The sequence below is a fragment of the Mytilus trossulus genome, unplaced genomic scaffold, assembly GCF_036588685.1.
Source record: "Mytilus trossulus isolate FHL-02 unplaced genomic scaffold, PNRI_Mtr1.1.1.hap1 h1tg000210l__unscaffolded, whole genome shotgun sequence".
Taxonomy (NCBI): Eukaryota; Metazoa; Mollusca; class Bivalvia; order Mytilida; family Mytilidae; genus Mytilus; species Mytilus trossulus.
The window spans coordinates 2,857,821-2,873,573 of NW_026963310.1; the positions used below are offsets into that span (position 1 = coordinate 2,857,821).

Genomic DNA, 15,753 nt, shown 5'->3' on the forward strand with positions numbered 1-15,753 from the left:
GTAAGTATTTATGTCATGCTGAACTTTCTAATTAGAGTAGCAGGCTTTATATGAGTTCCGGCAAATAAAAATGTAATAAGATCTTTCAAACGACCATTAAGTTTATAGGGCATGGTTAGCTTGATAATACAAAGTCCACCGTTATACATTTTTTTTTTAATTTATTTTCCAATGGAAGTATGACCTTTAAAGAGGCAACGAAAATTATTCAGTTTTTGTTTGTGAAAGAACATGACAGAAGATTTACAAAATTAGTCTAAGCCTCATTATGTGTACTTCTATAGTGGTACAACTAGACTATTTGAAGATGATTAAATTTGTGTAACTTTTATTCAATTCAATTCAAATTTCAATTACCATACCACTTCAATGTACATATGTATAGTTTGTGACACAACATAACAAAATCAACAATAAACAATAACAAAAGACCATTTAAACGCATATTACAAGTAATATTACAAAAATACCCTTTTTTCAGTTGTATAGACTGTTTTAAGATCGAATCACACATTAAAGATAACCTTTGTTGTATTTGGTAAAAGTTTTTTTTTTAATTTTGGGTTATAAAATACTCTTCAAGTTTGTACTTATTTGGCTTTCTTAATATTTGGATCTGAGGGTCAATGGTGAGTCTTATGTAGAGGAAACGCACGTCTGGCGTATTAAATCATAAATCTGGTACTTTTGATAACTATTGTTTAAGATAATATAAACAAGTTTGATACGACTGTAGTTAAAAAATACTACGATATTACATATTTAGTTCAAAGCGGAAAACACTAATGAAAAATAATTGTTAACATGTCAAGTCGTTTAAAAATCTCGTATTTAATAGAATATCATGATTGCACTTACTAGACCTAGCTTAACATGCATTATTCTAATACTGTTTTGATTTAATAAAACACAACATTACAAATTAAATATTTTACATTTTCAATGCTCTGTTTATAACTGTGATATACCGTTTCATTAATACACATCTGTAATTACATGTCACTAACCAAAAAATCCTAGATTTGATGAATTTTAAAGAACAAAAACAAACTAGATTTTTCAATCATACAAAATATACCAATAATAAGCGAAAGCAATATGACAAATGATTTGCATTATAAAAGAAAATATTCAGACCTTATACACACATGAAATTAATAAATGCAATGTACCTAACTATCTTGTTTGTTACTATTTAACATAATTTTTACATTTTATTAAATTCTGAGAATGTGAATTTAGTTATTATATATCATGTATATGCAACAATTATGAAAATTACCTCTTTTTTTACATTATATACAAACATATAAAAACAACTTGTTTATACCTATACATTTCTACAGGGACAATAAAGAAGGTCAAAACCGTTTATGTACTATATAATAAATGTTCTCTGACCAAAACCGACAAGTTTTTTTTAACTTGATAACACTTCGAATTGAAAATGAATTTTCAAAATCACATACGCTGTACGTAATGTTTTTACAGCGGAAATTTAGTCATACTTTTGCATAATAAACAAATAGCTTCTTATCTGTGAAGTCTCATAACTGTTTTATTCACAAATTTCATAAATATCATCCGGATCTGAATCTGCCTCATTTGTTGTTGCATCCTTTAAATCCTTGTTTTTCTTATAAGCGGCATTATTGAATGCTTGTGATGGTTGATCGGATTCTTGATAGATGTAAACCTCGTCCCTGTAAAAGATAGTATGATCGAAGATCAAAACAACCTTCGTGAATAGTTTCTTACATGTAGTATGTAGACATGTGAAATGTAAGAAAAGACCATTATTTGTTTTAATAAATAAAAATTATAACAAATGGAAGAAATCAAAATCAAACAAAACTTGGTAGGTCATCCACAATCCAACAGATTTTCAACAACTGTAGGTTATAAACCATCATCTTGAAACCTGAACAGCAATAGATACTGCCTAAGAATATAGGTTTTTAGCATATAAATAACATCAAATGGTTAATAATTTAAATACTAAAAATATGTATTCACGCAGATTTTCTGCAATTGTTGTGTGAAAGACAAGCTTTTACTAGTAAACAAATATTAGTCTGATTCGACCAACTCACAGACTAATCTATTGTAGTATTAACTTATTCAATTAAGCTAAAGACTAAATAATACAACGTATATGTAATATAAACATAACTTACCCATTCCCTTTGGTAGGTATTCCTGCAAAAATAGACATCACATGGTCAAACACATGGTAACATATACTAATAAAACCACAAATTAAATTGCAACAAACATATTGATTTCAAAAGCTGACTGGCAATCTAACAAAACATTAATTCCGTGATAAATCAGTATGATGCATTCCAAGCTTAATCCTTAGGATATTTGGCCTGCAGAAGAGGGTGTGGATAATTTGCTAAATTTTTCTTGATATAATCTGCTGAAGGATTTTCATCAGCACCGAAATCAGATTTATGTACAGATAGTTATCAAAAGTACCAGGATTATAATTTTATACGCCAGACGCGCGTTTCGTCTACATAAGACTCATCAGTGACGCTCATATCGAAATAGTTAAAAAGCCAAATAAATACAAAGTTGAGGAGCATTGAGGATCCAAAATTCCAAAAAGTTGTGCCAAATACGGCTAACGTAATCTACTCCTGGGGTAAGAAAATCCTTAGTTTTTCGAAAAATTCAAAGTTTTGTAAACAGAAAATTTATAAAAATGACTATATACTCCAGAATTATCCTTTTCTAAAAAAATGAATCTGCAGTTTACTTATAAGCCATTTTGACTGTTTTATGTAACAAAAAAACTTGTTGCAATAAACAATAATAAAATCAAAGATATTTGAATTATAATCAATAACTAAAAGTAACACTTCGTCTTAGAAATGCATCTGGTTTGTCAAGTAAAAAAAAAACGATCATTAACTGTTCTTTCAAAGACCTCAACGTATTTTCTTTCGTTTTTTTCTGTTACACTTTCACACTTAATCTGACAATGCTGTCATTGTTTGAGTCTCGACTCATAAGTATAGAGACATCTACAAATTGTAACTAGCTTTACAACGTTGGTATTATAACTTCATGTGTGCATGACGATATAAAATACGAAATTCCGGACCTTTTGTTTTATCAAAGTTGGCCTTAATTGAAACAAAATGACTTTACTGGTCGTCCATTTCCTAATATGACGTCAGCTTGACGCATATTTATTTCGAATGTTGAAATTATTCTCTTATTTCACAAAAACAAAAACAAAAAACATTACTATAACAAATAACATAATCATTTTACTGATAATTGGAATTCTAAAATTTATTATGATGTGTAATGTTTGGAAAACAGTTTTTCCCTAAAAGATGTTACTATTCATTACTTATCAGACTGTATACAAATCATGCAGTATATGAGCTTAAAATTGCTGAATTGAGTAATACACTACAAATATACCTTCTTTTGGTGTTTCCTTTCGAGCACACATATGTATGTAGATCAATACAAAAGCTACCGATACCAGTATGCTTCCGACAGATACTCCAGAAACAATGGCAGCTAACTCCGAGCGTGTCTCTATACCTAATGAGAAATAAAAATAACTCAATCATTGTACATTATTTCAATTTTTATAAAAAGAAAGTTATTAATTGTGCTACCTATTTAACACAACAGCGTTAAGACACATGAACAATGTATATCGTATAATTTTAGAATCAATATAATTCATGCCAGCCATCTATGGGAAAATTCTATTTGGCTAAAGACCAACTAAAAATGATAGCAAATATATGGCTGCCGTAAACTATTTCAATGACAGTCATTGGAAAGTGTTCTAAAAATGGTTTAACATCATGTTGGATGCTGTGTTTTTAAATCATATGATTTTGTTTAAAAACTTGATAATCAGAAAGTATAAACAAAAGAACTGAAAACTCTAAAGCAATAAAAAAAATGGTCTTTCAAAATTTTTTTGAGTTATAAACCTTTACAAAATTGTTCATACGTTTAATGTCGATACCTTTTTCTGCCAAAAAAAACTATACAAACATTAAATAAAAAAAAAATGCTTTATAAAAAATATATCACAATACAATGAAAGAAGAAGCGTTGTCAAGCCTAATTTTGATTATACTGCATGGATAAAACCCGAATATTCCGAATATCTGGCCGAAACAAATGAAAAAAAAAACCAAGCTAATATACTGAAAGGCATGTCTTGTACTAACAGCTTGAAATACAACAACAGCTACATACACGACCAAACAGTAAAAACAGAATTTAAAAGTATGATTCTTACAAGCAATAGGAACAATCCAAAATAGATATCTGTCCAAATACATAATCTTAGAAAGATACATTATATGATTGATAAAAGATTACATTGCTAAGTTCATATTCACCTGAACAAGATAATGTGTTACAAAGTTTGACGCCTGTATCAGTTCCGTTGCAATATAAACCACCATTAAACGGAGACTGACTGGTGCAATTACGTGATCTTTCTTTTAAACCGCCATTGCAAGGCTTGCTACAATCTGTCCAAGTCATCCATGGTGACCATTCGCCAACAACAACTGCAAATCAATTTACAAATATATCTAGTAAGCAAAATGCAAACATATGGTTAGTTTAAATAACATTTAAGCTTATATAAATTAACAGTGGTATGATTGCCAATGAAACAACTATAATTCCGAGTTCAAACAAAGCGGATGAAGAGGCTATACCAAAGGGGAAATTCCATGCGAATTTTATGGCTGCAAAAGACTCCGTTATGAAACATATGAACATTGTGACATACATGAATAGAGAATTTGATGATCTAACTTATTAGAGAGAATAAAATAATTTGTATTCTACGATGAGTATATCATGTACAGCATGCTGCAATTGCTTGTTTTGTATCACCTTGTTGTTTTACCTGGACAAGAAACAGTTTTGCATTTTGTTGTTTGCGATGGAGACCCATAACAATATGCACCTCTAGATTGAGGTAAAGGATTGTTGCATTGGCGTATCCTGGTCCGAAACCCAACCCCACAGCTACTGCTACATGATGTCCATTGTTGCCATGTGGACCATCTACCATTAACTTTAAAAAAAAGCATAGAATTATAAACATGATGTATAAGTTAAAATAAAAAAAATAGTGGTGTGTCAATACCAAAAATGTAATCATTAAATATGTTTACTTTACAATAACTAAATTATGTTGTTTGATCTTGTATAACTTAAAACCAATCTATTTATTAAACAGTTGATAAGATTGTCGTTTTTATTAAAAAAAAAAGAAAAGAAGTAAGTGAGTTAATACTGGTGGTATAAGATGTATGAAACTATTTTGATTCTTACATATTAGGATTCTTTACGTCCATCAGACAACGCCCATCAATACACACGGCTGGTATAGTACTGTGAGTTTAATCTTTATCATGGGATACCACATTTCGTGGTTTAAAAGGATGCATGTAAGCTGCACTTTTGGTGTTTAACGAAATATAACAATTGCTGTTCAATTCCAGATTGTTAAAGATCTTCTTGCCCATGTAGGTTTGAGTACATGATTACGGAAATATAAACCCACGCAATATGAACTAGATATACATTTTGTTTGAACAAATTCAGACCGGATTTAAGCATTTCATCTTTTGCTAATCTTAATTGTACCATGGTTAACCTTTTACTTTTCATGGTGAATAAACATTGTCTGATGAAAATCAGATTTCCGGTGATGTATGCGATAATCATGTGATTATTTGTTTTTTATAATTCTCATAGAATTTCATTTCGGTCTTGAATTTTATTTCATATTACTAATTCCACAATTCAAAGCACGTCTGCATTATTTTCTTATATGTTTCCGTTAGGTGAGACCTTTGATAAAGTTGATAAAAAGTGTGAAACAACTTAAATGTTTACTCTGCATTTTACTTCAATCGAGATAATTTTGAAGTATAAATGAACAGTTTATTTCCTAAAATTTGTTTTAATGAAACACTCTATAAATTTTGTCAGTAATTAAACACGATGAAGTAAGTGAAAATTAACACCTTAGATGTTGCAATTTACTGCAAATCATTATAAGACAATAACTGATCAATACCACGAATATTCAAAAATTCGTAAATTCATCTAATTCGTCAATAAATTTCTGTTCTATCAGAAATAGAAATTATCACAATTTCATTAGATCCAATGTAAAATTTACAAATTCTGCAATAATACGTATTCTCTAACAGTAAAATAAGACTTGTTTAGAAATTGCTCGTATGTACCTGGACAAGGGATATTATTGCATGTTCTTGTCTCCAGTGTGTTTCCATGACAGCATGACCCTCTATATTTAGGCGATGGACTATTACATGCGTGTGATCTTGTTTGAACCCCTCCATTACAAGTTATGCTGCATGTAGTCCATTGTGCCCAAGACGACCACCCACCATTTACTTAAAAAACAAATCAAAGAAACAATGGTTAAAACATATTTGTTTTGACATTGCTAAAAGGTATAAACGTGTCAAAATTATCCGATATCTTAAAACAAATCACTACAACTAAGTCTGAACTTCAAATTGTGGATAATCATAACAACAAAAGTGTATAAAAATATGTCCCTTTGTCAAGATGTGCTTGGAAAATATTTGTATACGGGTTAAATACTTCAATCTACAGTTTTTCGCATTTGAAAGAATAATTTAAACAAGTGAAGTATTATAGATATTGTGATAAGAATTAACAGGTGAAATTTCTCTTAAGGTTTTGTCATTTTTTAAATACTCACGATAAACGCAAGAACCAAACGTTTGCTTCACTAGTTTTATCAAATTAGGAAATGGTTCACCTCTTTTGTTTGTTTGTTTTTGGATTTCAACCTAAAAGGCATATTTTGAAAATTCTTAAGTCGAATTCCACATTTATGCATGTCATTGTAACGGAGAATGCTCAGACCTGGATAAAGATTGCTGCAAAAAACTCCTACATCTTCACTGTGACTACAGTCATGTTCTTTCCATGGTTTACTCGGACAACCGTACAGTCTACTTTCACTTCCTGTGCACTCCAAATCATCCAGCATTATGGTTCCAGATCCAGCTTCCACCAAGCTTCCTAATGAAACACCACCACTAATGAAAAAAAAGAACAAACAATGCATATACATGTACATTTCCCTTTACATAGACTTTTACACTTACAATTTGATTAAAAAGATAGATAAATAGAACAATCGATCAAAATGAATTTCTGCCATAAGTGTAATTATATAACAAAATATACATAACGTGTTTATCCGACCCAATGCAACCGTCATAAAAACATTATGTTATGCCTTGATGCAAAGTTTATTAGAATTATTTACTCTCTGGCTTGTTTTTTTCATGGAACAGAACTATTCCTCTGAAAATATTAACTCAATACGAGGATAATAAACATCTTCAAATAGTCGTTTTGAATGGGTACAACAGTATGAACGATTTATATTATACATCTAACTATATTTTAATTCCATTCAATCCATGTCTAGTGAGACATTTGTATTTACCTGAATCCCAGTTGTTTACATGCTACTGTGGCGGCGTTGTCATCAAATTTATCATCACATACTGTGCCCCATTCATAATTGTTGTAAATTTCTAACCTGTAAGAATTTGTCAATCTGACATCACCTTAAAGTATAAATTATATTAATCTTTTAATTACTTGTCTTTCGTTAGCAAGTTACCTGTCATTGGTATAACTGAATGTTTGATGTATGTGTATGAACTTTTTTGTGTTGTAATTAATGTGATAAGACGTCGTGAGGTAAACTAAATTTAAGACAGTAAAAATACCGATGGACGTCCTTAAAGCTTCACATTCAATACAGTTATCTCTTAAGTATGTGTCTCACTGGTTGGATTACATACCGAATTTAGTATAAACATAAATGTCATAAGATTAGTTTGAAAATTCAAGGGCACGGAGAAAATTCCGTGCTGTTTTCAAAGATCAAATAAGTTTATTTCATCATATTTGTCCATCTACCGCAAATTTATCTTAACACGCATTTTGAAATCGCACATTATTTCCAAGTTTGAAGAGACATTTGATTTGTATATTTATAACAAGTATAAGATATGTCGTCAGGTAAACGATGTATCTCTAACACAACAATACAGTTATTACTAGTGATAAGCTAAAACTTATTAATGAAATATATGAACCCTTATTCAAGTACCACCTAGTTTTCAATTATACGTTTATATGCATCGAACGGTCTGACAAATTACAATTTGTTAAAGCACTTCGATTCCTACAAGGGACCTGCAATGCACAGAAACATGCTTGATTTACCTTTTTGACATACATTAGGGTATTATTTCTTAAAAATAAAATCTCAAAAATAATGTGTTACTTTTGTCGTTGCGTTTGTTTAAATGTAAAAAAATTAAATCATATCAGGTATTAAGATTAATATGATTTCAGGCTTTGATTTAACAGAAAGTTTCTGTTTTTAAATAGTACATGTAGTCCCAACCAACGCCTATTCATATTACATGAAATTAAAATGATAGTTGATACGAACACAACTGATACGAGATAAATTATAAAACTCACCATTGATTAGTGCTTCAATTACAAGTACATCGAAAAAGACAGCAACGACAATCAGTAATATCATTTTTCTGAAATTCATTACAATATTATAGTAAAACACTGCAGGATACATAAGTACAGAGTCACATATAACGAATATCACCAAAACCAGACTACCCAACAAAATACCATTCATAAAGACAAATAAAAGAATGATATTTAAAAGTTACGATAAAAAACGTCAGTGCCAAATATATATCCTTATTGATCATAATTATTTGGTTTCGTATACATTGTTCTCTTTTAAATACAGGACTTGAAACGTCTCGTGTGAATAAATTTCAAAAAGTCCGCCTTATAAAAAACAAAAGATATGTTTGATTTGTTATAACAAATTTCTTGGTTAGTCAAATGTGTATTCATCTGAATCATAATCGTACATTATATGAAATACAAGTCTTATTAATTTTTTCTGTTAGAGAATACATTGTATACTTTTACCTTTTTTGTGATTTATTTCTTTTGAAATTTAAACACAGTATTGATGTTTGCATTAACAAAAATCAGTCGAGGTAAAAACACTGCTTTGAACATAAATGTTACATGGATGTAAAACAATGTGCCAATCTCAGAAACGATTCCGAATACAATTTATGCAATTGGGTATCGTTTGTATTTCCACAATTATTTGATTTTCAATCTAATCCGAAATAAGAAAGAAGCGCTCCCTTTATTTGTTGACGATAACTGAATCGGTTGTTTTGCTTCTCTTTTACAGATTAATGAATTATTTATTTGTGTGCGTACTTTTGTTATTTCCTTGGATCATTTACGAGTATTCTTATATCTATTGTATTTATAACAAGTTGAATTACATTAGACACTTAAAATTTCGTTTTGATTAAATTAATTCGTATGCTTGCAGATATTGTTATTGTGTAACGTAACGTACAAAATTACAGTATACTTACTTTCTCGATAGCAGAAATATTTTAATATCATCTTCCGTGTAGATTATTTTGATTTCACTGTACTCTATGAAAAGGAAATGAATAATTGTTATCCTAAAAATAGACATAATAAACTTCATGATTGAGAAAAACTTTTGATATGTTAAATTTGATAACTTCAAGTATCAATTTAGAATGGGAAATTCCAATTCCCTATTTCTAAGAAAGTAATTATTGTTCCAATAAAATTAATGTGAGCAACATAACATCAATATGATTCTCACGTTGTTGAATTGGTTAAGAAAAGACAGAGTGCATCTTGTCTTATAATCTTTGATATCATTAATATGAAACATCAAAAACTTGAAATATGACAAAACATTTAAAGGATATCTGTTTTCTACAATGCAGGATTTTACTATCTCTCCTTTTTTCTTATAAATGATTAAACAGAACAAATCATTTTGTTTATGTACAATTCAGTACACACTACTGTTTAAGTCTGCTTAAAGGGTTGCTATCATGACAACATATATGTTTGAGTTTAAATCATTCCATCTTATAAAGTTCGCATAAGCCGTTGTTCATGTTGATCACTGAACGTTAGTTGTAACATATCATATTATCTACTATTATTAGAGCCTGCACTTCAGTGGTTTGTGTCACGAAATATTTTTGTTAATGTACCTATTGTGATACATTTTAAAATATGAAAGCAAAAAGGCCGTACTTGCCCTTCCGGAGTACCTGTGATCACTCCCCCACCCCAGTTTGGTTGAGTTTCGTGTTGCTTGGTCTTTAGTTTTCATTGTTGTATCGTGTGTTTTTGGCCATTGCGTTGCCTGTTTTTTTCTCTCGATGTATTACTTTAATATCTCGTGTGTCCTTCTTTTACTTACTATTTTTATTTTGCAGCCGTCGTCGTTCACTTCCTTATCAAATATGTCAGTTAACATATAAACAAAATAACGAAAAATATGTATATGATGGTCCTTTAATTTCTTATTCTAATTATAAATATACACTTTTAAGAGCACTTCGACTTCTATCAAGTGTCAATTAAATATAGGAAATGTATAGGTGGTAATTACATGAATATTTGAGAGAAATTTTAAACTATTTTAATCTTTCTCTAAATCTTAACTGTTCGATTATTGGCGAAATGAGATTAATTCATTGCAGTAACTTCGGAACATCATGTCTTAATCTGGAAACGGTAGAAATAACCTAACTACCTCAGGATATCTATATTAAATATACAAAAGATGTGGTATCATTGCAACTCTCACAAGAGACCAAATGATACTAAAATTAACAAGAGTAATGTCTGCAACGGGAAGTTTAATCCATAATACATAGTCAGATATACAAGACATAGAAAAAACAAATGTAAAGCTTTTCAAAGCAAGAATAATGGTCTAATAAATGTACAAAAAATAAAAATAAAAATAATTTATTACACATCAAAAAACGACAACCACTTTAAATAAGGGTCTCCTGACTTTGGACTTATTACACATATAGAATGTAGAGGGGTTAAATATATTCGCAGAATTGTAATCCTCCTCCTAACCTTGGACAGTGGTGTAACAGTACAACATTGTATACAACATACTAACGAACAAAAAAAATCAGTAGAAAAGGCTTAACTCATTAGATAGATACAAATAGCATTACATCTTCTTGACAAGTCGCGTTATTCGAATTTATAAAAAATGCCTTGTTTTCGTTGTTGATTTACAGTAATTGAACATCTATAAATGTACAATTGTTGATACTTATAAATTGTTTAAGTGACTAGATTATTTTACTTTACACAACGGAAAGTGATGTCTATCTTCTTACAAATACAATGAATTTCACTCCAAATCAACTTCACAAGGAAGTAGGCAAACAATTATCCATTGATTACGGGAATATCTCTAGATTAGAATATTAACTAATTTTACAATTATCCAAAGAAAGATTCATTACAAAGTTAAACGTGACATATATTTGCATCAACTTATTAAAACAATAAAATGAAAGACGTGTATTTGACATGTATTAGCATAATTAGGTTATCGTACAGTCGTATTGAGCCTAGAAGCAAAACAGCTTACAAATGTACTGGAATTTTGCAAATCTGTGTGCAGGTTTTCCCTAAATCGCGATTATTAATTTTACATTTTTGCAGGCCATTTATTTTTAAAATGTAGCTAGATGTTTTTCATATTCCTCCTTTCGTATCAAACTACATTTGATTTATTAATTCAAGTACGTTTAAATTATATAAATCAATGGTAAATTATTCAGAAAAGAGATACACGAGTACCTACTTCAAAGAAAAGATGATGTAAGCCATCTTTTAAAAAGATTTAAAAAATCCCTTATCGCTATCATTTAAACAATATAATTCGATTTAGCCGTGATTAGCAAAACACTTAGTCATTGTAAAGAGTAAGTAATGTCGAAAATGTTCATGAATGAAAATATTGACAGAAGTGTTATTCCAGACAAGCTATCGTTGATACTATTTTTCTACATATCCTACCTCTTTCCGAAACAGTCATAACATAGTATACCTTGGTCTGATCTAAGAGGTACAAAGTTTTGACTTAAATTCATTAAGTTTAATATGAAAAACAGTCAACGAGTCAGCTCCAAATTAACTTTTGCATTGTCTAGGACTGCATCACCTGTATGCGTTTTATTTTGTGATTGTGAAGACCTTTGATTTTCTTGTTGATGATGTTTCATAATGTGTCATGGCATTGTCAGTTTGATTCAGCCTTCTTCATGTTTTATAACTGACTATTCATGATGATAAATATTTTCGTAACATTAGTTAATTTCTCGACTGTTGTTTCTAGATATAAAGCATCATATTCAACATGATTCTTTATTCCTATTAAAATGAGCGACTTGTAACAGGTACGTTGGATTGACACTGGTTTTGTTCTATTCGTACATTTTATGATATTTTTAAGCTTAAACCCTATCGTGAGGAATTGTGCTTGTTTTTTTATCCTGAAGTCATAAGTCAATCAGTTATTAAGAAGATCAGTTCAAGTCTGGAGATGGCATGTCCGTAACTGTTAGTAGTTCATGTGCATGTACCATTGTTATTTTGCTTCGATTTTTTTCTGTTGCTATTTTGACATCAAAATCATACTTCATTATAAATTGAGTTTGACTGTACGAGTTGCTATGTGTTTGTTTATTTTACAATACAAAACATGTATATGAAGAGGATTCAGATTTCACAAAATAATAGATGTTTATCACCGTTGCATTTTGCTACCTGTCGCAAGTCGGGAGCCGCTGACCTTTGTTAGTATTGTATTTTTTTGTGTATTTTTGTTTTACATTATTCTGTTACGTAGTTAACATGTTAATGTTGACATATATTTCCCCTTAACTAGTGACTCTGTTTTAAGGGCCAGCTTAAGCTGTCTTTAGCATGCATAATGTTCTCGCAGCTTTGAAGACCAGGACTTGAAGTCATAACGCTTTCGATTCAGTTTTTTGTACTACTCATACTCTGAAATCAATCAATCAATATGTGTGATTTCAAGTTTCGAGCATGATCTTTGTACTCCAAGTACTGAGCAAAGTTTATGAACGCAACCCCTGACTATTGCATTGGGCTGTTGTTTGCTATTCGGTCAGATTGATGCCCGTCTGACACATTCCCTGTTTCTATTTTCATTATTTTATGAATTGTAAGATGTACACTATACTGAACGTAGTTTATTCAAGCTATCAATAGTAGACTATTTACATGTACGTATCATATTCAACAACATATAAATATTAAAAAAACATATATCTACATCGAATGAATGTCACTGTAATTATGATATAATATGCAACAATAAAAAATGCATAGAGGACCACTTATAAATACACGGCTATCTAACAAAAATCATGTTCATCTCAATATTTTTTTAAAAGATATACCCCAAGGACATTATTTCCTGTTATCACATAATAAATGTATAATTATTTGGCCTGCTGGAAATCCAAAATTGTTCACTTTTGTCATACTATTAATGTTTGGTTGTTTTCTCTTTACAGGAACAATTCAATTACCAAACAATGTGAACATAATTTTGACAGGATTTAAATAATTGCAATCAAAACTGTAATATGTTTTGAAAGTTAACTGAAAACTCAACAGAATGCGTTTACTTAATGTTCTGTCTTTTCCAAACTGTCTAGATGGAATAACTATTAAGTAAGAAATGATAAGTTGGTAAAATATACAGCTAATACACAACATAATCAATTATTTCTTGGAAAAATTTGGAGAATATCAAATATTCTAACATGACGTCCTTCAAACGCTTTGAGTACACACCAGTGGTAAAATATGAATATATTGATAGGGCTGTTCCTATTGTACTCCCACGTCGAATGTATATTAATGGATGAGCTATCCGACGTCATAGAACAACGACGTCAGAATATAAGCATTTTACCGGAAAAAACACGCTTGTGAAACCGAAAAGCATCACAACTAGAAAACGTAAACAAACGATGCTAAAATGTGATATAAGCCAATTTAGACGAAAAATAAGTAAATTAACATTAAATTCACCCAAAACTATCAAAAAAACATTATTGTAAATAGTTTAGCATGTCACTAATTCAGTTTGTTCCGTTCCTTTACGCGAATTGAATGGTGCGTTTATTTATGGGAACGGCAAATATCAGCCTCTACCTAGAGCGATTCGATACAAAAGAATTGCCGTATTTGTCATATTAGAATCGAAATAATTAATGGGGGCTTGAATATATCTAGATTTTACCACGGATCGTCCCTTTATGCTATCGCTCAGGGTGAAATATTTGTCATAAAGGGCCAAACCGTGGTAAAATTACGATAAATTCAAGCCCCCATGAATTGTTTCTTAATTATGTTTTCACATTTGGAATTGCTTTTTATGAAGTAACCTGTATCAGTAAGCGTCAAACCAAATCATTGAAATGCCGAGGGGTGATACGCCAATGACTTTTTAAACGGAGAATCTAAAAGTAGAAAAAGGAGTCATAATCAGACAGCTCTCCACCAAAAACCAAATCACATAGAAGTCAATATCTATAGTTCTTTGTTTTGCCTTCAACAAGTATCAAACCCAATACCAAAAAGTACGCTATAAAAATCTCCGAAATAAAAAAAAAACGTAAAACCATTCAAACGTACAACCAATTGTATGTACAAAATACTAAGCAAGAACCAAACTATGATATGTAACAACTCGTGACATCCACTTAAATGTACATACTGGTTCCTCCCTTTGGAGACACACACATGGAATTCAATGGGTTTAACACGTTTGCTAGTACCAAAACTTACTTTAACATTGACTACTGGTGGAACATATCAATGCACATCACTTCTACATGTACATTAAATAATAAAATAGGTACAACATACAGTCAAATTGCTCTCTTGCTTTTCATACAGCAACACATAGGTGTTTCGGAAAAAATATGATTTAAAACATTAATAAAAATTATGTGTGCAAGAAATCTTTAGATATATCATGCATCTTATTTGTAATACAATACATGTTTTAACGTACACCAAAGACACTTCGATTGCGCTGGCAACAAAAAATTAGGAAAGCAAATACTGAAAAAGCAATATACTACATGTATTCCTGGTGGACACGACTTGGTGTTTTGAAATACACTAAAAAATCAAATTCTTTAAATTGTCTATTATGTTTCTATCATATTTACAATTGAAACTATTTGTGTCTATTCTATACCTATTTGCAAGTAATTATATAGACTTTTGATTTCCTTACATGTACATGTATTTTCAGCGAGTTACAATATAAAAACGAAGCATTACATTTAGCTTACTGCTAATGTTCTCTGTCAGCTCAACGACACATAATTGCTAAATAAATACAAAAATACGCATGAACAATTTATACAGTTCCTGCATACATGCCTTATTTTCGAGCAGCGGTGCTCATACAATGTATCAACAAGAATAATAAAAGCATTTTTAACAAATAGTCAACTCAAAGCATGGCAATATTCTACAATGAGATTCTTAATAATTTGGAAATTGTTAAGTTTCCAATCGACAGTACAGTAAATACATGTAGATAAATTTCTTGTAATACAACAGGTTCCGCAATATATATTAACATCACTATATGCCTGTAGTTCTATACATATAATATACAGATGTATATCATTAACAGTTTTCAATTGAGATTTATAACCTTCTGATAACCCT

The 15,753-nt window shown here is 30.3% G+C and overlaps 1 protein-coding gene across 1 annotated transcript; it reads right to left on the reverse strand.

The window, feature by feature from the left end:
• Positions 1-1,547: 1,547 nt before the first annotated feature.
• On the reverse strand, positions 1,548-10,441 carry LOC134701004 (hemicentin-1-like). Its single transcript, XM_063562153.1, has 11 exons — positions 10,412-10,441; positions 9,534-9,597; positions 8,584-8,651; positions 7,529-7,652; positions 6,937-7,112; positions 6,264-6,434; positions 4,910-5,080; positions 4,389-4,562; positions 3,442-3,567; positions 2,178-2,199; positions 1,548-1,703 (listed from the first exon to the last, which is right to left on the reverse strand). The coding sequence occupies exons 3-11, from the start codon at positions 8,645-8,647 to the stop codon at positions 1,559-1,561; spliced, it is 1,173 nt and encodes a 390-aa protein (XP_063418223.1). The 5' UTR covers positions 8,648-8,651; positions 9,534-9,597; positions 10,412-10,441; the 3' UTR covers positions 1,548-1,558.
• Between the last annotated feature and the right edge of the window lie 5,312 nt (positions 10,442-15,753).